Source organism: Moschus berezovskii, chromosome 19 (assembly GCF_049115385.1).
Source record: "Moschus berezovskii isolate FMDL1 chromosome 19, NW_MosBer_1.0, whole genome shotgun sequence".
NCBI lineage: Eukaryota > Metazoa > Chordata > Mammalia > Artiodactyla > Moschidae > Moschus > Moschus berezovskii.
In genome coordinates, this window is record NC_142478.1 from 18,703,168 (window position 1) to 18,727,026 (window position 23,859).

At 38.9% G+C, this 23,859-nt stretch overlaps 1 protein-coding gene across 5 annotated transcripts in view; it reads left to right on the forward strand.

Annotated features, from left to right (window-relative positions):
• Positions 1-23,859, forward strand: part of INPP4B (inositol polyphosphate-4-phosphatase type II B) — an 894,316-nt gene that overhangs the window by 622,802 nt on the left and 247,655 nt on the right. For all 5 annotated transcript variants that reach the window (XM_088828009.1, XM_055404679.2, XM_055404683.2 and 2 more), the window contains 2 exons: positions 4,277-4,388; positions 13,851-13,923. In XM_088828009.1, coding sequence (XP_088684135.1) covers positions 4,277-4,388; positions 13,851-13,923 — 185 coding nt within the window. The remainder of the gene's footprint in view (positions 1-4,276; positions 4,389-13,850; positions 13,924-23,859) is intronic.

Below are 23,859 nucleotides of genomic sequence, written 5' to 3' on the forward strand. Positions count from 1 at the left end.
CCTTGTGGGCTACAGTCCATAGAGTTGCAAAAAGACTCGGACATGGCTGAATGACTAACACGCAGTATAAGAAAAACTCATCCTTGTATTTGGCTAGAAGTATTAAGTTACTTTCGAGGTTTGGTATGCATTTTGTTTGCTTCATTTGTTTGGAGGAAATGTTGGAAGGGAAGGTGGAGAGTGAAGAGGAAGGAGAGACTAGGATTTGCCTGAGATTTTCCCCAAGGCTGTTATCAGCCCATGATAGCCTATAATGGGATCATATGATGGAATTCCAGCCACTTCAGGGCAAGACACTCCAGTGCTGATGTAATAGCTCTCAACGGACAATTATTATTATTATTATTATTTTGTAGTAACGGAAACTGAAATTCAGAGAGCTAAGTGATAATGTTGTATGTCACATAGCTAATGAGCAACTGAGCTGGAAAGAGGTTTTTGGTTTCTTGACTTCACTTTGACTTTTCACTTTCACACATTGGAGAAGGAAATGGCAACCCACTCCAGTGTTCTTGCCTGGAGAATCCCAGGGATGGGGGAGCCTGGTGGGCTTCCGTCTATGGGGTCACACAGAGTCGGACACAACTGAAGTGACTTAGCAGCAGCAGCGGCAGCAGCAGCCTAGAATATATACGTTCTTCAATGTATCTCCCATGCAGATAGGATAAATTTCCATTAGATAAAATTCAGTAGAATTTTCATGCTGAATAATGGTTAAGTAGTTATTAGAGGGGCTTCCCAGGTGGCTCAGATTGTAAAGAATCCTCCTGCAGTGCAGGAGACCTGGGTTCAATCCCTGGGTCGGGAAGATCCCCTGGAGGAGGGCATGGCAACCCACTCCAGTATTCTTGCCTGAAAAATCCCACGGACAGAGGAGCCTGGCAGGCATGGTCCATAGGGGAGCAAGGAGTTGGACGCAACTGAAGCGACTTAGCACACACACGTGCCCACAATTATTAGTAGCCTTCTAAACCTAATGAGTGATAAATTGAAAGCATCATTAATCACTTAAGAATGAATATTTTCTAATTTTTTTTAAATCGCTTTTGAAACAGCCTTTGGAAACATGAGATAGGTATTTCGATTGTGATTTGCCTGATTGAGGTGAAGTGTTGAATATCCATGCTCTGTGGGTAGTAAAGTGTTATAGGATAAATGGAAAACTGCCTCTACTTTTCACATTGAAGATCACTGACAGGATGACCCTTGCTTTTGGGTCTCTTGACATCAGCTCTTCAGTTTATAACCTAGATTCACCACTCTGTCTCCCATAAATCTCGGATGAAGAAGCATGCTTTAGGGTACTCAGAGATTCGTATACAAAATGAAAAAGGAATTTTAGAATCCCTCAAGAATTCCTTAATCTAAAATGACACAGAAACACAGCAAGCAAATGCTATGGGGAAAAATGGCACCAACGGACTAGCTCAACATAGGGTTGCCATGAACATTCAGTTTGTAAAAAGCTAACACAATAACTGTGATGCTCCAAAAAGAGCAATAAAACAAAGCATGGTAAAACAAGATATGCCTGTATTTAAAAAGTAAACAGATAGTTTTTTAAAGGGACTACCTCACCGACACAATGGACATGGGTTTGGGTGGACTCCGGGAGTTGGTGATGGACAGGGAGGCCTGGCGTGCTGTGGTTCATGGTGTCACAGAGTCGGACACGACTGAGCGACTGAACTGAACTGAACTGAAATATAGCTACAGTTGGGGAGCTTATTCCCATAATACCATAGTGTGGTGCTTCTTCATCTAACTGTAGCACTTTGAAAGGTTCAGTTGCATTGTAATTGATATGAACTTGTATTCTTTTGCACTACTAGGAATGTAAACTTTATCATGTCATCTGTCATTACAAAGTCTTTGTATCTCTAATGAGCACTTCGACATTCTTGAGATGCATGTGGCAAGCAATCCTATAATCTTTTAATACAGTCTTTGATGCCCATTTTAATACAATTCTGAACTGAATTCAGTTCTTTTCAGAAATTTTACTAAAATAGGCATTGAAAACTAAAAGATTATAGTATTTCTTGCTACAGGCATGGAGAAGGAAATGGCAACCCATTCCAGTATTCTTGCCTGGGAAATCCTGTGGACAGGAAATCCTGTGGCAGGCTACAGTCTGTGGCGTCACAAAAGAGTTGGACAGGACTTAGTGACCAAACAACAACAAAGACATTAATGACAATAGCAATTTTGTTGATACTTCTACTACTGCTGCTGGGATGACGAGACAGGGAAAAGGAAGAAGCACTTGTCTTGTGTAAGTCATCATGCTGAGAACCTTGCATAAATCATTGTCATCTCCAGTTTACAAAGTTTCACATGGTTAAGTTCCTGTCCAATGTCATAAAGCTGGCAGATAACTCAAACTCCTGAATTCAGACTTTCACCGATTATTGCAAATATTGGTTTGTTACTCAGTGCTGGGAATGAGGCTATGAGAAGTCTGGCCTCTTTTTCAAATCACTGTGACATTATTTAGTTTAGTTCAGTGAAAACATTCAGAAAGTTATACACAAGCTTTGTATACCTAGAAATTAAGCAGTTTGCTTAAGCAAAATTTTTAAACAATGCCTATGGGAAGAAAAAGGTGTCTTTAATTGTTATTGACTATCAAATTGTGGGGAGGAGGAGTCTGCAGATTTCCAGAAAAAACTATGAATAGTACCAGGGCTTTTATTAATTTCTTTATTTAACTATCAGATACTGAATAATTGGACAGAGATACGTCACATTCATGATTTATGTTATTATATAATTTTCAAGTTGGAAAACGGTATAATTAATTGTTAAAATTATTTCAGAATTGGAGTTTAAATAGTTTTTTTTTTGCAATATCATAGATAATACTGTCATCTGCATACACATCTTCTCTATAATAAATACTTAAAATTTTCTATATTAATTAAAATAATTGAGTTAATATTATGATTTACACTGATTTAAAAATCACCAAGAAGCATTTTATTTTACATTTAATAAGAACCTTAATACACTATTTAAGTAAATCACTTTTAGTTTTCTATGTATATAACCTTTATTTTATTACATTATTGCATTCCCTATGTATAGGTCTCTAGAATTTTTCTAATTTGGTTTTCTTAGAAGCATAATTCAAAAGGTGTGTTTAAATTTGTACTCTATATATTTTGAGAAAAACTTTTCATGATCTGGTAAAAATTGGATTTCTTTTTCATCTAACTTATTCATTATTTTAATGAGTGTTTTAGTAAACTATTTGTACTGATCTTCCTATTCCTCTTCTGATACCTCTAATAATAAAATAGTGACATTTTGAAGGAATTGGTTGAAATATACCATTTATATTCAGATTAAAATGTAAAATAAAAATATAAAATGACTATAGTCAGTTAGGCTTAGAGAGAAGCCACAGCCACACCCCACGAATGGATGACTTAACTGGCTATCTTCCAAATAAGTTTAAAGGGAAGCGTATCATTGTGTCTTACAGTGTTCCCATGACATGATGCCATCATTTATTCTGTATATTTTATTGCCCAGAAAATAAATTTGAGACTCTTAAAGGATTGCTATTAACTTTATTTTTGTTTTCATTATTGATGTTAACCATAAAATTTGTGTAACAGTGATTATGATGAAAATCTTAATATAAAATTATCATTTTCATTAAGTAGAGAAGACTACTTTAAGTCAACAGATTTAAAGAGGATACAAACCTTGGTTTCTGGTTTTGCCACTTTGTTTCCATGAATGAGTCTATCTTCTTGAGTCTCAGTTTCTTTATCCTCTGAGAAAGAAAAATGATATTAGGAAAAAGGCATAAAATCAGAGTTTATAGCCAATGGCTGGGTCATGGAGGAATATAAGGTTATTTTTACTCTTTTCTGTCTTATTCAGAGATAGTGTCTGTGACAGATGTGGACAATATCCCATGAGACTGGTACAGAGGAGACATGACTGATGCTGCTGTAGGGACATGGGGTTATCAAATGGAGCATGAATCCATAGTCTTGGCTACTCCTGAAAGCCTTGAGGTGATTTACCTTCATGAGGTGGCTTTTGACAGTCCATGCACTTACCATGCTTAATTTTCTTTGGAAATTAAAAACAACACCAACATGATATACAAGTTTTGATGTATAAAAAGCAGATTTGTTCATTACAACCGATGCAGGTAAAAAGCAGTTCTAGTGGTTTTCAGAAACAAACATGTTTGGATATACTTTCTGGAAAGAGAAGAGTCTTACCTTTCATTCATTTCATTTATTTTTGGTTGCAGAACCTCAGATGGTGGCAAAGTTGTTGGCACCATAGAAGTCAGTGTCGTGAAGATGGGGGAGATTGAGGATGGGGAAGCCGACAACATCACGACAGATGTGCAGGGACAAAAGGTAGGGTCCCAGTCAGCTCACTGCACAAATTAAATTAGAAACGATCAGCTTTGCCAGCTGCCTGGATCACCATCACCTCTGTGGGGTATGAAATCTCATTATTCAAAAGCTAAATGAGAAATCAGCTTTGGAATGGGAGTACCTTAAGTGTGTCTCATCCTCACAATCCAGACGGCCTGTTTGCATGAAACTATGCAAAGCCACGCACCATTCAAAGCACCTTTCTCTTCGCAGCTGGCTCTCTGTGTTGGCATAGCCTCTTCTCAGTTAGAACAAAAGTATTGATCGCTGTTATATTCTGCAGTAATTAGCCCTATGTGAGATGCACAGAACATTCTGGGAGGCCTATTGCCAAAAGTAACCACTTCTCTGCTCTCAAAATTCTCTTTGGAAAGCGATATAGTTTGAGTTTGGGTTTTGTTTTCATGTGAAGGAGGACAGATTGAACAACTCTGTGCCTTAGGAAATTATGGAGAAAGAAGCAGGAAGTGGTAAATGGGCTGGGGAATGCTGGGGGAGGACTCTGGAGGAGGAGGGGCAGTGCCAGCTTCCTTGAAGTCCAGAGTAAAAGCCCCAATATTGTCATGATCCAGGATTTTTATTTCCTTTCTACTTTCTTTTCTTTAAATAGAGATACCAAAATATTAGTCTAAATTCCTGATTTAGGAAGGGAGATGCCTATCTCACTGAGGGACAGGGGATCAAGTTATCAACTAATAGTTATTTCCCCCCTCAGTTCAGTTCAGTTGCTCAGTCGTGTCCAACTCTTTGCGACCCCATGAATCTCAGCACGCCAGGCATCTCAGGGAAATGAATTTGTTTATATATTAGAATGCCTGCCTTTTCATAAATGAGCATTTTTTAATAACATGATCCATTGTGACTTATTTTCTGGCTTAGTGTCCCCTATCTGGGAGCATATTTTAATTTTTGGTACAGAGGAAACATCTAAACATCTCTCTAGTACAAGAGAGACAGTACTTATCTAGCACTTAACAAATTATTAACATTACCAAAAAAAAATAATCTAAACTGACTTTCAAAAAACATGCTGTTCTTGGTCTGCATAGGCTAGGGTCTTACCACTTCCCCAAGCCTTATTCTTCTTTGTTCTCTACTCTCCCTCAGAATGTATTCCAGGTCATGAACATATTTCAGTGAGGTCCAATGTTTGAATCAGGTTGCTGGCAAATGGCAGAGCCATGTTGAAGTTGTGCAACAAACTGTCTTAAGATTCCTGTCTTAGGGCTGGGTTCTGTCATTCAACCCTTATTAACTCTGGACTTCTATGTAAGACTCCTATTAGTCACCACCACGCAGATGCTTGTGTGTATCAAGATTAGAGAGGAAGGATTTGTAGGTTAAGAAGGTGGGGAGGGTGTGGGGGGAACAGAATGAACTAAAGGCAGAAATAGGCAGATAATTGTGCCTGAACCCATGGAGACCAGGAGCTAAAACACTTCCCATTTCAAAGTAAGCCTGCTTTCCATTTTCCTAACCTATTACCAGCCACCTCTATTTTTTTCCCAAAGCTGGCTCACCCCTTGACTCCTTTACAACGTTGCTATTATGAGATAGTACAAATTGAGTCATGTTCTTTTCATAAATGGAGAACTTGATACTCAGGAATATGCCACACTAAAGTTGTACATAATGTTTCTGATTTAGTAATAAGAACTTAAAAAAAAAAGTTAACTGAGCTGTTCTAGAAATAGGTGGCAGTGTCAGCACGTACCATGTAGCTGTCATAAGTGGGCTAAAATGCTAACCACATCAAGCATGGTTGGTTTTAGCTTTATCCTGTCTGCATTCTTGACCTTTTGCAAAGTTTTTTTATAAAGTTACTATAAACCCTGTTGGCAGTCCCTAGGGACAGTCATGAAGAGCACATCATAAGGTCCACTCTGCACAATATTTAGAAGAGTTATGTGGAAAGAACTTCATCTCAGTGTTCTTCACAGTGTGGTCAGAATCATCACAGTGTTTGTTAGAAATTCAAATATGAGGACCCTTTTGCAGACTTGCTAAATCAAAATCTCTATGAAATGTATTAACATGGTCTGTTACTAATAGTGATTTAAACCTTGAAGTTAGTCAGTGGCTGAAATATATGAAAAGACAAAGTAACTGAGATTGAGGTTATCCTAAAACCACATCCCTCTCCCTGGTTTGCACAAATGTGGGAGAAGAAATGAAACAACTCTTTGCACCATCAGATCAGATCAGTCGCTCAGTCGTGTCCGACTCTCCGCGACCCCATGAATCACATCACGCCAGGCCTCCCTGTCCATCACCAACTCCCGGAGTACACTCAAACTCATGTCCACAGAGTCGGTGATGCCATCCAGCCATCTCATTCTCCGTCGTCCCCTTCTCCTCCTGCCCCCAACCTTTCCCAGCATCAGAGTCTTTTCCAGTGAGTCAACTCGATCACATGAGGTGGCCAAAGTATTGCAGCTTCAGCTTTAGCATCAGTCCCTCCAATGAACATCCAGTTGTGTGCTAAGTGGCATGTGTTATCTCTTATATGTATTGAGCAGATAAAAAATTAGTACCTATATGAACCTGCTTGGGCTGCCATAATGAAATGCCATAGACTAAATGATTTAAACAATGGAAATGTATTTCTCACAGTTCTGAAATGCTGCTGAGTCCTGATCACAGTGCCAGATGATTCAGTTTCTGGTGAATCCTCTCCTCCTGGCTTGCAGATTTCTTGCTGTGTCCTCACAAGGCTATTCCATGACACAGATGCATAGAGGGAAAGAGAGAATTCTAGTGCCTCCTCCTCCTCTCGTTAAGGACATGAGCTGTAGAATTAAGGTCCTCCTCTTGTGACCTCATTTAACCAATCCCACAAAGTTCTTTTCTGCAAATACAGTGACATGAAACACTGGGACTTCAACATATGAAGTCCGAGGAATGTGATTCAGTCCATAATAGTACCTCAGATGTAAAATGCTGCATTTTAATCTTGAGTCTTACCCAACAACCAAAGCATGGACTAAAATTATAAATGAAAAGCCAATCTCTTTCCTCTCACATACAGTTACTTGTTTCCTGAAACTATATTATTATGTTTTTTTCTTTCTTTAAATCAAAGAAAGACTGTGCAGTGGGTCCTTCACCATATTATACTGGTTCAAACTTCTATTTGATACATACAAACACAGAAATAGAACACAAAGTGTTAAAATGACAGAACAGCAGAAAGAAAAATTCACAAAAGAAGGACTAACATTGTCCTTTTACAAAGCTAACATGTAAGGTGAAAAACATTAAGTTTATAAAAATTTATTTTTTAAATTTTGGGTTATGTTTCAATCCTTTGTTCCTCTCATAATCAATATGGCAGTAAATCCTGTTCATTTTGACTTCTAAATAAGTTCAGAATCTGACAATTTGTGACCCCTTAAGGCACTGTGACCTACATTGTCTGTCACCTAGATTTTTGCAGTAGAGTAAGTCCTTCCCGTGGTCATGTATGGATGTGAGAGTTGGACTGTGAAGAAAGCTGATCGCCGAAGAATCGATGCTTTTGAACTGTGGTGTTGGAGAAGACTCTTGAGAGTCCCTTATACTGTAAGGAGATCCAACCAGTCCATTCTAAAGGAGATCAATCCTGGATGTTCATTGGAGGGACTGATGCTAAAGCTGAAACTGCAATACTTTGGCCACCTCATGCAGCGAGTTGACTCACTGGAAAAGACTCTGATGCTGGGAAAGGTTGGGGGCGGGAGGAGAAGGGGACGACTGAGAATGAGATGGCTGGATGGCATCACCGACTCTGTGGACATGAGTTTGAGTGAACTCCGGGAGTTGGTGATGGGCAGGGAGGCCTGGCGTGCTGTGATTCACGGGGTCGCGGAGAGTCAGACACGACTGAGCGACTGAACTGAACTGAACTGAAAGTCCTCTACATATGAACAAGCTTCATTCTGAGAGCACATTCATATGTCCAATTTTTCGTACATCCAACAAAGTTAGCCTAGGTACCCAACTAACAGAATCAGCTACGTAGTAATGTAATCAGTTTATAATACTTTCTACACAAATAATACATAGAAAACAAACACGAACATAAAATAAGGAAACCATTTTTAATCTTATAGTACAGTACCTTGGAAAATGCAGTAGTACTGTACAATGGCTGGCATAGGAGGGCTGGCATCGAGTGAACAGGCAAGAAGAGTTAATGACTGGAGGAGCAAGAGGAGGTGGGAGACGGTAGAGCTGAAGGGCCTTCAGCAGTAGGAGACGGAGGGTGAGCTGCAGTGTCACTCCTGCTTATGTTGATGGAACGCGTGTTTGCATCTTTGAAAGGTCACAACTTGAAGGTTCATGGTTGGGGAACTTACTGCAGTCTCTTGCACGTCTCCCTGACTCCCACCAGCCTCCTTCCCTGCGACACCACTGTCATAGTCTGTTCTCAGCAGAGCACTTCCTAAAACGTAATACAGAATGTGTCATTCCTCAGATGGCCTCTCATCTCCCGGAAGACCGACTGAGCTACACGGGAAGCCCCGATACATCCAAATCCTCATTTAAAGTCCTGCAAGTGTTGGCCCCCTTCACATCCTTCACCTCCGTTTCCGCTCCTCAGTTTTGTCCATTTTGATCCAGCCACATTCTCTTCTTTGCTGATCCTTGAACATTCCAGATATATTTCCAACTTGGGTCCGTGAACTTTGTTATCCCATCTCTGCATGTAGCATTTTCCCCAGTACCTGTGCTCCACTCCTTGACTTCCTCTGGTCTTTATACAAAATCACTTTCTCACCGAAGCCTTCTCTGCCACCATATCTAAAACTGCAGTGCCTGCCGGAAACACCCTCTCTTCTCTGAGTTGTTTTGTCTTTAGTACTTATTGCTGTCCAACCTTATGTGTGTTTTTTTATTTATCTCATGTATTATTTCCTTCACTTGAATTAAACTTCCTGAGAGAAAGTTGTTTTGTTCTTTCTATCCTCAGTGCCCAGAACTGAGCCTGACAGAAGGAAACTGAATCAATGAATAAATGAAGTCAGTATTACTTTGAAGAAATTAAATCCAAAATTGTCTCCTAGATGGGAAAATATTTGGCTACATATCGCACTGTACAAGGGCTTCCCTGGTGGCTCAACCATAAAGAATCTGCCTGTCGTGCAGGAGCCACAGGAGATGCAGGCTCATCCCTGGGTTGGGAAGATCCCCTGCAGGAGAGCATGTCAACCCACTCCAGTATTCTTGCCTGGAGAATCCCATGGACAGAGGAGCCTGGTCGGTTACAGTCCATGGAGTCGCAAAGAGTCGGGCACACTAAGTGACTGAGCACACACACACGCTCATCAATAAACCAAGTAGGCACAGATGCCACCTTGTGAAGTAACAGTAAAAAATAAGCAATATATTATTGATCAGATGGTGCTATTTGTTATAATGAAAAAAGGACTAGAGAGTCCTAAGCTGTGGCCATTTTAAACTGGATGGTCAAGGATAGATTCACTAGTAGTATATTTGATCTGAAATGTGCAGGAAATAAGGAATAAGAACTTTGGATTTCCAAAAGGAGAAAGAATTATAGGTAGAGTGAGCAGCAAGAGCAGAGGTCCTGAGATGTCCGGATGCTCCTTGTGTTGAAGGAACAGCAAGAAGGTCAGTGTGACTAGAATTGAGGGGTCAAGGAGAGAGTGAAAGGAGTTGAGAACAGAGAGTCATGAAGCAGGGAAGATGGACTGTATACTTCCTTGAAGCCCATTAGACTCTGGGCTCCGTGTAAAGATAGTTGAGACAAGTGTACAGGTGTGAAGTCTGATTCATATTTTAAGAGGACCTTCTGGCGGCTGTATTGAGGCAAGGACAGCAGAATGAAACCAAATTATTATGAAGATTCAGGGTAGAAATGCAGGTGAGCTGAATCAGGGTGATGCTGATGGAGAAAATGAATTGTGGCCATACTCCAAGAGAAAAGGATAGCTAAAACATAGAATTACCGTTTTTTCAAAAGCACAGAGAGAAGCAGGTGGAGGAAGATGGGAGCTTCTGAGATGCTGTAGTTGACATTCCTCTTAGATATTTAAGTGTATTTGTATCTAAACAGCTAGAGGTTCAAGTCTGGAATTCAGGTGGGCTGTCCAAACTGGAGTTATGTATTTGTGAGTCACCAGATATTTGGATGGTGTTTAAGACATGAGACTGAATGAGATCACAAAAGCATAGCTATTCTGTTTTACACTTTTGAAATTTATATTCATGTGGATTTCATCTACTGACATTTACTGAATTTGTAACTATACTACATATAATTCACTTATTTGAATTATATCTGTAGACATTTATCATATTAGAAAGTCAAACAGGAAATGTTTAAAACAGAAGAGTATATAAGTACACATACCATTAGCTATCATGTGACTGGGTGATACAGTCTAGAAAATTCTACCGTATGCTTATAAGAGAAAGAGAAGGAAACAGACAAATAATATTTTAGTATTAATTTGAAAATAAAGTTGTCTTTACCCTGTGCTAGATGCTACAAAGGATACAAAGACAAAAGTTATCAGGGGGACTTCTCTGGTGGTCCAGTGGCTAACACTCTGAATTTCCAATGCAGAGGCCATGAGTTCGATCCCTGGCCAAGGAACTAAGATCCCACATACTGTGTGGCCCAGCCAAAAAGTAAAATAAATTAAATGAATGTATCTTTAAAAAAAGTCATCAGGAATTTCCAGGAGACTCCAGAATAACTTTGAGAACCGTGATTGATGGAATAAACTAACAGATGTGAAAGCACTTAGCCATGAAGTGTTGGTCTTGATGGATTCATACAGAGCTTTATGATTATTGTTCATGCAATATTGCTAATTTTCTAGATCAATGCGTAGCAAATTGATATGTTAGCTGAGAGTCAAAATCATTTAGCTCCAAGGATTTTACATATCTAATGTTTTTTCTGCTTGGCCACACTTACTATCAAAAGATACTTTTTAAAATTATTAATCACAATCAATAGGGTTATGGTGCTACATCTGGTACAAAAAGCATGTGGTGTTTTGCTGTTCCTGCTCAGAATCACAAATGTAGAGTCATTACATTGCGAGGGCACGCCATGCAAATGTGTAATGCTGCAAATATCCATCATTATCATAGCAATGAACAGTATAAATGGCTGAACCTTCTTAAGCACAATTTCCACCTCATTTCCATCTTTGCATTCTCTGTAGCAACTAGCACAGTGTAACAGTGACTCTAAGGTCAAGTTAAAAAAAATTTTTTTTAATATAACTTAAGGAAATAAGGTTCTTGGCCTGGAGAACTTTCAATCTAAATAGTGACACAGAGTATACACTTCAAGAAACAACTGAAGAAAGCAATAGCCAGAGTCCAAATATGAAAGTATTAATTTGTTAAGTGTTTATTAGATACTTTCTGTTTATGTTCAATGGACTTAAATCTTGAGAGCACTCTGAATAGTAGAACTTTAAAATACAGTAACATTGCAAAATAAGAATATTAGTTTAAAATGTCCTCAATATTGGTTTTCCAGTGTGGATGGAAGATATGAATATATAAAAGTCATATGTCTGTATTCATTTGGTGAAATGAAGCAGGCCTTTAGTTTGGAAACAGAAAGTTATCTTTGATTTCAAAGAGGCAGGACTGCCTCCATGAAAAGAAGCAGTTTCTCAGGATAATAGCCTGGTTTCTGGGAAATATGGACCTCTTCACTAAAAAAGTTTAATCTCAACCATCCCTACAAGTTATATTGTAGATGATGATATTCTTTTGGAAAGGAAGATGATTAGAGCTGTGTACCTAGTTATTATGTGGAAGGATGTCAAGGGCAAAGCCTGCAAGCATTTGAGGACCAGTCTGAGAACACTGAATATGATTGGACAGGAAATAGCCATTATATATGAATATAATATTTACCAAAAATTACTTTAACAGCCCTATGTAGGCTGAAAGAAGTAGAGAAAATATTGTAAATAGGAGAAATAAAGAATTTTAAATGTGTCTAAGGATCCTTGTACATTGCTGTGGTGATTTGGAAAGTGCATGTACAAAATACCTGTGGATTAATAAAAGGAATCACCTCTGACTTCTGATTGGTTGCGAAAATGATCTAGAGAACACTAAATTTTAAGAATTATTTGCAGTTATTCATTCTTTTAGTGGGATCTCAATATAAGCACTAAAAATTTTAGGAAAGCACGTTTTTCTCCATCTAGAAATTTCCTGAGTTATGTGATGAATGTTATGACAGAAGAATGAGTAGTAGACTTTAAGAATAAAGAAAGTAAAATTTAAATCAATGTTTTAAGTTTTTTGTGTCCCTTCTCAAAATACTTGAGAGACATACACTTTGCTATCATGAACAATGACCTCTGTGGCTGCGAATCTCAAAGCAGGGCCAGTCCCTGGAGGAGAAAGGGAGGTGGGTTTCTGTGTCTCTCTGTGTCTCTCGTCTCTCCTGTCCAGAGCAGTGTCTGTTCTATAAAGGATCATGAGCTGAATCTATTTATCATGTGTTAATAGATCATCTATTATCTCTAGATTAGCTTGTTTATAAATTACTTATTCATAAAGTGGACATCAGCTTATTTATTAAGTACCCTCATCCTTTATGAGCAAGTGTTTGTATCTTTTGCCAGAGACAAAAATTCTCCTTTTGCATTGTAAAATTAGATGCTACAATATATTTTCTCCTTTATTCACAGTTACCTTTACTTAAAAGCTAGAAAATAATTTGCTTTTTATTGATCCAAAATCGACCCACCCAGGTGACAGAAATACAAAGCCATTCACCTTCTCATAGGTGATTTGCTGTAATGGGGAACCTATTTCTAGCATGTTAGGGAGAGTTCTTTTTCACAAAGAAAGTAAAAATTTTTGAGAGTCACTTGGACTGCAAGGAGATCCAACCAGTCCATTCTAAAGGAGATCAGTCCTGGGTGTTCATTGGAAGGACTGATGCTAAAGCTGAAACTCCAATACTTTGGCCACCTCATGCGAAGAGTTGACTCACTGGAAAAAACTCTGATGCTGGGAGGGATTGAGCGCAGGAGGAGAAGGGGATGACAGAGAATGAGATGGCTGGATGGCATCACTGACTCAATGGACATGAGTTTGAGTGAACTCCGGGAGTTGGTGATAGACAGGGAGGCCTGGTGTGCTGTGATTCATGGGGTCACAAAGAGTCGGACACGACTGAGCGGCTGAACTGAACTGAACTGAAGAAGTCTTTAACTCAAACTGAAATGTAGTCTATAATTGCATAATAAAGTCATATTATATGTAAGTAAATAATCCCAAGTTAAACTAGGTTCATCGTAAAGATACAGCTCAAAATAGTTTTTCAAAAATGTCTTGTTCAAAACTTTGTGAAACTGTGTGCACGGCCTCACGTTTTGCAAGTAAGAGAACCTCACTCCTTATTTGATCGTGTTCAAATACGTTTCCTTTCTTCATTTTCCTCCCTAGTGTGCACTGGTTTGTGAATGTTCAGCCCCAGAAAGTGTGAGCAGAAAAGATAACCTACCTTTTTTGAATGCAGGTATGTACCTCAGTTTTGGAAACTTTAAGTTCATTTCATGGGAACATACATTTTAATTTTCTAAGAAGTTGATACTGAACCTGGAGACCATTCTCAGAGAACCGCTGTAAACATTTATTAAATATTGGTAATAATGGGAGTTAGCAGTGTAGGGGTAAACTTGACAATTCCATAAAAAAATATATTTGTATATCTTGGCTAAATGGCAAAACAAATTCTTTTATCGATTGGATTTTGTTTTATCTGAAAGAGATGTCATTTCAGATGATGGAGGAAGTATTAGAAATGTGAAGCTCGTAACTAGTTTGACTTTCTAATTCTAGAATTTAAAGTTGTTAAAATAGTATGTATATGGATTCAGTAGGAAAAGTTCATGCATTTGTACATTCCAGTGTGTGTGTGAATATATATATATATGTATATATGCATATACATGTGGTGTTAATAATGCTAATATATTTGAATTTCAAGAAGGCACTGAACAGTGTGGTAAATGATGACTTTGACATCTGATACAGTTACCAAATATGTGATATTATATATATATATGTACCTCATGGAACTAATTTTTGAATGATAACATACGTTGTGTTACCAGTAGTGATAATATTAGCAAATAATGATTAGTACAATGGCAGGCAAGATGCTAAATGCCTCGTATGCCTTGCCTTCCCTTGTTTTCTGATATGTGATATGAAGGTACTATTATTATCTCCATTTTATAGATGAGGAAATTGCTCAAGATTACTACTTAGCCATAGCAGGTCCAACATTTAATCCGGTTTTAATCCCAAGGCCTTTGCTCTTAATTACTAGATCATGCTGGTACTAAAAAAGCCATTAATTAACAAGCTGGTATAACAGTAAAATAAACCTTAACATTTCCCTAGACTTACTATGTTGTGCATTTCAACAGTGACATGGATAGCATGAAAATCAGATTGAGTGATAGCAAACTTCAAAGTTACTAAGACAGAACCCCTAAAGAATGAGCAGTTTTCCCCTGCAGAAACCCAGTAATAATAAGAGATGGAGAAAGACATGCAGCATTTTAAATCAAAGAACTCAAAATAAAGTATAGCAACCAAAAGCCCATGAATTGTACTTAATAGAATGGAGGATTAAACCAAAGAAGAGTAGCTACTTGTCAACCTAGGACCAAATGGCATGTTTTAAAAAATGTTTATTAAGGATATAATGTCAGGGAAGGGGCTAGCTGCACAGCTACACCAGCCAGATTCCATAAAAATAATTGATAAGGTATCTATGTGGCTAAAATAGCTAATGTATCCTCAAAGGGTTTTCCTTATATATGTTTTTTTCTTTTAAAAGCTGACCAAGCCTCTAAACCTTGATTTCATTATATCTAGATAATCTATTTAATTCTCCAAATGTCAATTTTGAGAAGTAAAATTGAATGTGAGAGATATTGCACTCATGTTAAATACAGTTTAAATGAATCAAATTATCATCAAAATCATCTACACTGTAATTATAAGACACTTTTTAAGTGGTTCACTCATGTGAACCTTGTAATTTTTTTATGCACACAAAGGGAAATGCCATTTTAAAATACTGATTGGTTTAATATAAATTTCAAAGAGAAAGATAAAAGTGGCTCTCGGAGTGGAAAGAAATATATCACCTAAGGAAGATGAGACAAAGGGAACATGAGAAAAATAAATCTGCGCCTTCTGATCCTTGTGCCATAAAATCTGCAAGGCATGAGTTTTGGAAGCCTATTAACTCTTCCAAGTATCTAGGGTATGATTCCTAACCTTTGATTTGTGATATGACAGAGACAAGAGACATGGACATCTTGGGAGCAGCTACATTCTACAATTTAAATATACTCAATAATGGAGTTAAAGAGGATTGATTACCGCTTTCCCTTTTCCTGGAGCTGACGGTTTTGGTGGTGATTCTACACTTTATTCCGATGATTTTTTTCTGTGTCCTTGGTCCAGGCAATCTGAAAGTGCCTAGAACATTTGCCAAAAATATTTTCTCTCTATGAAATTATTGTTTTTAATGCAGTCTTATTTATTTGGCTGCACTGGATCTTAGTTGCAGCACGTGGAATCCCCATTGCATCTTGTGAGAATCTTCGTTCCCTGATCAGGGATCGAACCTGGCTCACCTGAACTGCCGGGCAGATTCTTAACCACTGGATCACCAGAGAAGTCCCACAGATATTTCCTATGAGCCTTCTTATATTAGGGAAAGTGAAGTCGCTCAGTCGTGTCCAGCTCTTTGCAACCCCACGGACTACAGCCTGCCAGGCTCCTCTGTTGATGGGGTTTTCCAGGCAAGAATACTGGAGTGGGTTGCCATTTCCTTCTCCAGGGTATATTAGGGAAAGAGAAGACAAAATGACTGTCAAATGTTCTAAAAGATTGATTTAAAAAAGCTATTTTAAAATACAACTAAGTGCTATATGTAAAATGCTTCTGTTCATAATCTTAAAGTGTATCACACATGTATAGAATATGTAAGTTGAATATGTACCCGTGACTTTGGTCTGTGTGTACCTTGGTCTTTTGTTCTATTTATTTATCCGTCTAAACTCAGCAACTTTGGAATTAATCTATTACATTCCCATGAGGCCCTTTTTCACAATCTGTAGGCGGAGAGAGCTATTGACATTCTTCCCAAGCCTTTATATTCATGTATTATATGGAACTTGCCAGTCTCAAGTGAGTTATGAAGTTCTCACTGATTGAGCGCAAGAGGATGTCATAGCTCATAGCTGCTCTTCACTATTCTATTTATATCTCTAGAGGTTTAATGAATAACTCGGAAAATTCACTTATCTATTGTGAGACTCCAGAGAAAAAGCTCTTCCCTCCTGGGTCTCACCGTTTTCATGCCATGTTTGCCTCTCAAGTTGCACGTATGTGTTGGGAGCCGGGAGAGGTGAGGGCAGGGGGAGAAAAAAAGATGAGGAGCAGGAGAGGGGGCAGAATTTACAACTCCATAAAAAAGATACATAAGTACTTTAGCTATATAGGAGAAAATAAATTCCTTTCAGCTGTTGGACTTTATGTTCTCTGAAAAAGGAAATGAATTAGAAGATGTAGTATTAAGAATTGTGAGGGTCTCACAATTTATCAAAGTTGTTGAAAAGTTACCTGTTTAATTATCGGTGCATTCATTTAACCAAAATGGCAGTGAGAACACTTAAAACTATGTGTTGTTGGGGTGTTGGATCAGGGATGAGGGTAGGGAAAGTTAATTTTGAACACAGGGAAGTATAAACAGCCAAGTCTCTTACCTGGTCACAGAGTTGGGTGTCCATTAACTGAAGCGCCTTTGTCTTCAGCGAAACAAGAACACGTGGGCTCTGGTGGTATTAATACCAGTGCACTGAACAGTCTCTGTGAAGAACTGGTGTCACAGCTTAGATTTGCTAACAGCAGTGTGACCCTGACGGACTGGTCAGTCTCTTTGGGCATCGATACTTTTGGGATGACCAAACTGACCTTGACAGTTTTTGATTTCCTTTTTGGCCCTCCATGTCTGAAATCTAAAGAGCATAGTTTAGCTTTTGCTATGTTTTCCTTCCTTTTAGAAATATTTCATGAAAGTTTTCACTTTCATCAGTTTTACATGGAGTCCTATATCCAATTCTTTGTCACTTACAGTTGTCTTTCTCAGGAGTTATTTATATTTAATAAGCCTGGCCACAAGTAAACTCTAAAAAATTTTGTTAAGATCAATAATTCTCTCTAGATTTCCTAAATCTACCCATTTTCTTTGTTAAAGTATCATGCTACACAATACTTCAGCCCATGGACTTTGGTATTATCATGATCAATCTGAGAAGCTAATGGACCCTGTCATCATTTCCTATTATCTTCACATTTTGTGTGAGTTTCCCTCTGTCAGCAAGCTTTCGATCTGATCCATCATCTTTCCTGGTTGAATTCTACACTTCTTGAGTCATGAAATTATCTATGATATTTTTGAAGACCAGTTTCATGCTCTATATTAATGTGTATGCTGTCCATCCTCTTCACAGAGGGTGTATCTGACAGAGATGAATTCCATAACTGTAAAAAATCTAAATCTCAATGTGAGGACTACCCTGTTTTCAGTCCTAAATACAGGTACTTTCCCCCCTATTTGGAGAGTTTATTGGTGTTTATCTTTTTGCCTCACAGATGAATCTGAAAATAGTTAACTGTATCTTTTATTCTTTTCCCCCAAATAGGCTTAAGCCATCTACTTTCCCAGGTGGCACTAGTGGCAAGTAGCCTGCCTGCCAATGCAGGAGATGTAAGAGAAGTGGGTTCGATCCCTGGGTTGGGAAAATCCCTTGAAGGAGAGCATGGCAAGCCACTCCAGTACCTTGCCTGGAGAATGCTATGGACAGAGGAGCCTGGTGGCTACAGTCCATGGGGTCACAAAGAGTTGGACAAGATTGAACTGACTTAGCACGCATGCCCTCTTGCTTTACTGAAGTTGCCTAATTATGAGCTGTTTAAGAAGAAGAAACATTGCTTATTTATTTCTGTGTCTCCAGGGACAGAAAGCAATGGGAACTCAGCAGATATTTGTCAAAAGACTGATAATGGATGTATCATACCACGTGAATTTATGCTTCAAGCACAGAAAACTGCACTGTTATTCTTCTGTCCCTGAGAAAGATGTTCAAACTGAATTATTTCTGTATAAAATGATTTATTACTTTCCCTAAAAATTACTGTTAAATTCTCATTTTTAATTTTTTTTCTGCTTCATTTGGCACCATGTATTTTAATTGCCTTTCACAATACCACATAACTGAACTAAGAACAGGCAACATTCTCCTCAATACACCCCATCTAAAGCAACTGGTGACTGAATATTTTAAGAAATATTCTGAGAGACTTTGAAAAATATTTCTATGTTCATTTTGAGTCCTAAGGAATTCTGGCCAAAAAAGCAAATCCCTTTGTTTTTTCTATTTTTTTCCCCTTTTCATTCATGAGGTACTAAATTAACTACCTTGTCAAATTTTAGATCATATCAGTTTATAATAACAAAGGTATCTCTGTGGTATGTTCTTTGTGCTTAATTGTATCCGACTATTTGCAACCCCATGGACTGTAGCCCACCAGGCTCCTCTGTCCATGGGATTTTCCAGGCAAGAGTACTAGAACAGGTTGTCATTTCCTTCTCCAGGGAATCTTCCTGACCCAGGGATTGAATCTGCATCTCTTGTGTCTCCTGCGTTTGCAGGGGGCGTCTTGACTAATGTGCCACCTGGGAAGCCTCGTATGTTCTTCATACTAGTTAAATAGATTTGCCCTTGTATTTATAACTCTGTGATATATAAAATATAGGACCATCTTGGCTTATAACATTGGCCTTTTATCCCTATACTCACTCACCAGATTTCTTTGCACTTTGTTGTTTTAATAAACCCAGTGGAGCCCATTGCCAACGCAAAGAAAAAAACCGTAAAGATGAGAGTTATGTTTTATTAGGCAGACTTTCACAGGACTTTGAGCCTGGGCGACAGAAGTCTCAGATCACTCAGAGGGACTGCTTTGAAGAGCCAGGATGTGTGGGCGTTTTTGCGACAAAGGGCAGGGAGCCAGAACATTAAAAGATTATTGATAATTAAGGAAAACCAGACATCTCAAGTTAATGAAATCAGCCCTTTTCTGTGTATGAAAGTGATAGTGAAGTCGTTCAGTCGTGTCCGACTCTTTGCGACCCCATGGACTGTAGCCTGCCAGGCTCCTCTGTCCATGGGATTTTCCAGGCAAGAGTACTGGAGTGGGTTGCCATTTCCTTCTCCAGGGGATCTTCCCAACCCAGCGATTGAACCTGGGTCTCCTGTATTGCAGGCAGACGCTTTACCATCTGAGCCACCAGGGAAGATGCAAAGTCTGGGCTCATGGTAGTCATTCCTTTAAGATGCACCTCAGCTATCTGGGGCCAGTATCCTGTGTTCCCTTGTCCTGAATTTTCTCAGAGTACGGAGTCTGGCATGACTGCTGCGGTTGACAGCTAGATGGCAGGCAATTTTTGTTCTCATTCGGAGTTTCCTCAGGACTCTCCCTCGAGATGGCTGTCATGTGATGGCTTGATGTCTGTAACATCTTTTGTTTACTGATATGGTTGGTGGCATTAGTAATTCATACCATTAACCTTGCTCTTTTGGAATTTTCATGTTTTCTTTACTGTGTATTAACATAGAGTGTTAAGTAGCTTGAATGGAAGAGCAAATTTCATTATCTATTAATAGAAATCAATGAAATCATCAGACACCTTTAATACTTCAGCTTTCTTCCTGTTTTAAGTTTATCACCCTGTCTATTGCCCACCTTATGTAAACTAGAAGGAAAATAAAGGCAAGAAGATTATATAGCCAAAAAGGTAATATTTTGTGGACAAATAAGAGAAGGACTTTCAGCTCTGGTGTTCCTTCCTTCATTCTGATGCCTGTGCTCTTCATTGAACGGAGGTTTTTAGTTATGTCCTTCCCTCTTGCATTTTCTCCTCTCAATTTACATAGTCAGGGCCATTCTGTTTTCCTACTAGGGAAAGTAATGATTGGCTTCCCAGGTGGCTCAGTGGTAAAGAATCCATCTGCCAGTACAGGAGATGCAAGAGACGCGAGTTCAAGCCTTGGGTCGGGAAATCCCCTAGAGAAAGGAGTGGCTACACACTCCAGTATTCTTGCCTGGGAAATCAGGAGATAAAATGAAGGTTAAGAAAACAGCACAGTCATGGCCTCCACAAAGTTTACCCTTTAATGTGGGGGCACAGAGCAGTAAACAGACAATTCTAGCACAACTCATAAGAACCATGATAGAGAGGGCGATGTGGAGTACCAAGGAGAGACACCTGTATGGAGGGAGCAGGTGGAAGTCAAGGAGGACCTCCTGGAGGAGGTACTAGTTAAGCTGAGTTTAGGGGATAATTACCTGTAGCTAGAAAAAGGAGCATTCATTTGAGATTCAGAGAATGCCTTAAACAGAGGCAAAATGCCAAGAAACAACTTGAGTTCCATGAACTGCAGGTCATTCCAGGTGTTCATCATAAAAGATGAACCAGAAAGGGACACTTTTCTAGATTTTTCCTTTCCTTTAATGACTGGATTAGAATTATTGTTGTTGTTGTTCTGTCACTCAGTTGTGTTCAACTCTTTGCAACCCCAGGGACTGCAGAACGCCAGGCTTCCCTGTCCTTCACCATCCCCAGAGCTCGCTCAGCTCACACTCATGTCTATTGAGTCAATGATGCCATCCAACCATCTTGCCCTCTGTCATTCCCTTCTCCTCCTGCCTTCCATCTTTCCCAGGATCACGGTCTTTTCTAATGAGTCGGCTCTAAACATCAGGTGGCCAGAGTATTGGAGTTTCACCTTCAGCATCAGTCCTTCCAATGAATATTCAGGACTGATTTCCTTTATGATTTACTGGTTTGATCTTCTTGCTGTCCAAGAGACTCTCAAGAGTCTTCTCCAATACCACAGTTCAAAAGCATCAGTTCTTTGGTGCTCAGCCTTCTTTATGGTCCAACTCTTACATCCATACATGACTACTGGAAAAAACATAGCTTTGACTCCATGGACTTGCCAGCAAAGTATAATTTCTCTGCTTTTTAGTATGTTGTCTAGTGTTTGTCATAGCTTTTCTTCCAAGGAGCAAATGTCTTTTAATTTCATGGCTGATCATCTGCAGTGATTTTGGAGCCCAAGAAAATAAAGCCTGTCACTGTTTCCATTGTTTCCCCATGTATTTGCCATGAAGTGATGGGACCGGATGATTAAACAGAACAAATCACTGAAACTAGAATGAATGAAACAAATCACTTCTCTGACCAACCAAAGTTGAAAATACAAATTATTCACTCTGAACTCACCAATTATCACCAGTTGGAGACTGCTGCTGCTGCTAAGTCACTTCAGTCGTGTCCGACTCTGTGCAACCCCATAGACGGCAGCCCACCAGGCTCCCCCGTCCCTGGGATTCCCACAAATATCACCTTTAGTTTTATTCTGACATCTGTAATACTTTTTCTTGTTTATGGCCTTGAATTGAAGATGGAGTGCTAGGGGCTTGTGGGCTTGGCTACACAAGGGGAGCAACACTTTTCCAACTCAGCTTATATCCTATTTCTGTTCTTATGTTTTTGATGCTTTAAAGCAATAACATAGTATAGACTGTATGACACACCTAAAGAAAAGTAATTTTAAAATTTGGGGGAATTCATTTTTTAACAGTTTATTTCATCTTCATTATTTTAAAAAGGGGTCTCTTTTTGCTGATTTTCAGAGCTCCTGTCATGTTTTCTTATGTTCTCTTTCCTATAATCATGCTTAGGACAGTATTTTCATGATTTCTATTTAGGTTTTTTTTTTAGATCTCATTTAATCTTAAAAATAGCAAATCTACATTTAAGATGTATGTATATAAATCTAAGATATTTTCAACTACAAATGAGAGAGTGTCATTATCTAATTGGATTACCCAGACTTATCTTCTCTAAGTATTATCCAGCATTTGGAGAAGAGGCAATGCATGTACATTCAGCTGAATAGTGAAACTATTAAACAACTGCATAATTAAAAGCTACCAAACGAACAGATTCTCTACAGGAATCTACAGGACATTAAAATAGTGATTTTGTAAAGATTGAAACTAATAAAGTCAGATTTCATTTATATATGTGATTTCTACCACCTTCTGAAAGCAAGAAATTGCATGAAGATAATCACAGATGAGGGCTTTCCTGGTGGCTCAGACGGGAAAGAATCCTCCTGCAATGCGGGAGATCTGGGTTCAGTCCCTGGGTTGGGAAAATCCCCTGGAGAAGGGCATGGCAACCCACTCCAGTATTCTCGCCTGGAGAATTCCCATGGACAGAGGAGCCTGGCAGGCAACAGTCCATGGGGTTGCAAAGAGTTGAACACTACTAAGTGACTAAGCACAATCACAGATAAGCATTGTCTGGAGAACTAAAGATAACCTGATGAGTTAACTGTTTCACATTTTGATGATCCCTTCAACCCTGAATCCATATTCCCAACAGTAAAGTGAAAGTGTTAGTTGCTCAGTCATGTCTGATTCCTTGCAACCCCATATAGCCCACCAGGCTCCTCTGTCCATGGAATTATCCAGGCAAGAATACTGGAGTGGGTAGCCATTTCCATCTCCAGGGAATTTTCCTGACCCAGGGATCGTACCCGGGTCTCCTGTATTTCCAGAATTCCTTATCTAATCCTCTGATGTCCCAACACATAGAGACGAATCAACCCTACGATACCTCTCTGGTTTATCTTTTTCTGCCCCAGGTTGCTTGAACAGCCATCTTTTTTTATGTGCCACCTATGTGTTGGCTTTGTTGAAGATATCCTTGGCATCTTTACCTTGATAATTTAGAACTGGAGCACTTTGCTTCCACAAATGCTGAAAGCCGTAGAAAAGCAGGTGGTGTGCTGCCTTATTTAAAAGGCCCTTTACAGTGTCTGGAATAAACAATCTAGACATTTGAGTTGTGCTGTAATTTTAGGAGAAACAAATCTGTCATTTGCTTTCTGTCCCTGTGTTCACCTTAGGGGGTAGATCTCAGAAGGAATGTATTCAGATCTGGACTAGCTTAGATCTTTATTCTTTTTATATATATATTTATTCATTTTAATTGGAGGCTAATTACAATATTGTAGTTAAGTCATTATTGGAACCATGGTGGGATCTAAAATCTCTTTACTACTATTCTCTTGGTAGAATCTACCACATGATATTTTTAGCAGTTATTCTGGCAAATGCAATGGAAAAAAGGAAGATAATATATGCAGGGCTCTCTAAAAATAACTTATAATAGATGTTAGGTAGCAATGGCAAGCCACTCCAGTACTCTTGCCTAGAAAATCCCATGGACGGAGGAGCCTGGTAGGCTGCAGTCCATGGGGTCGCTACAAGTCAGACATGACTGAGC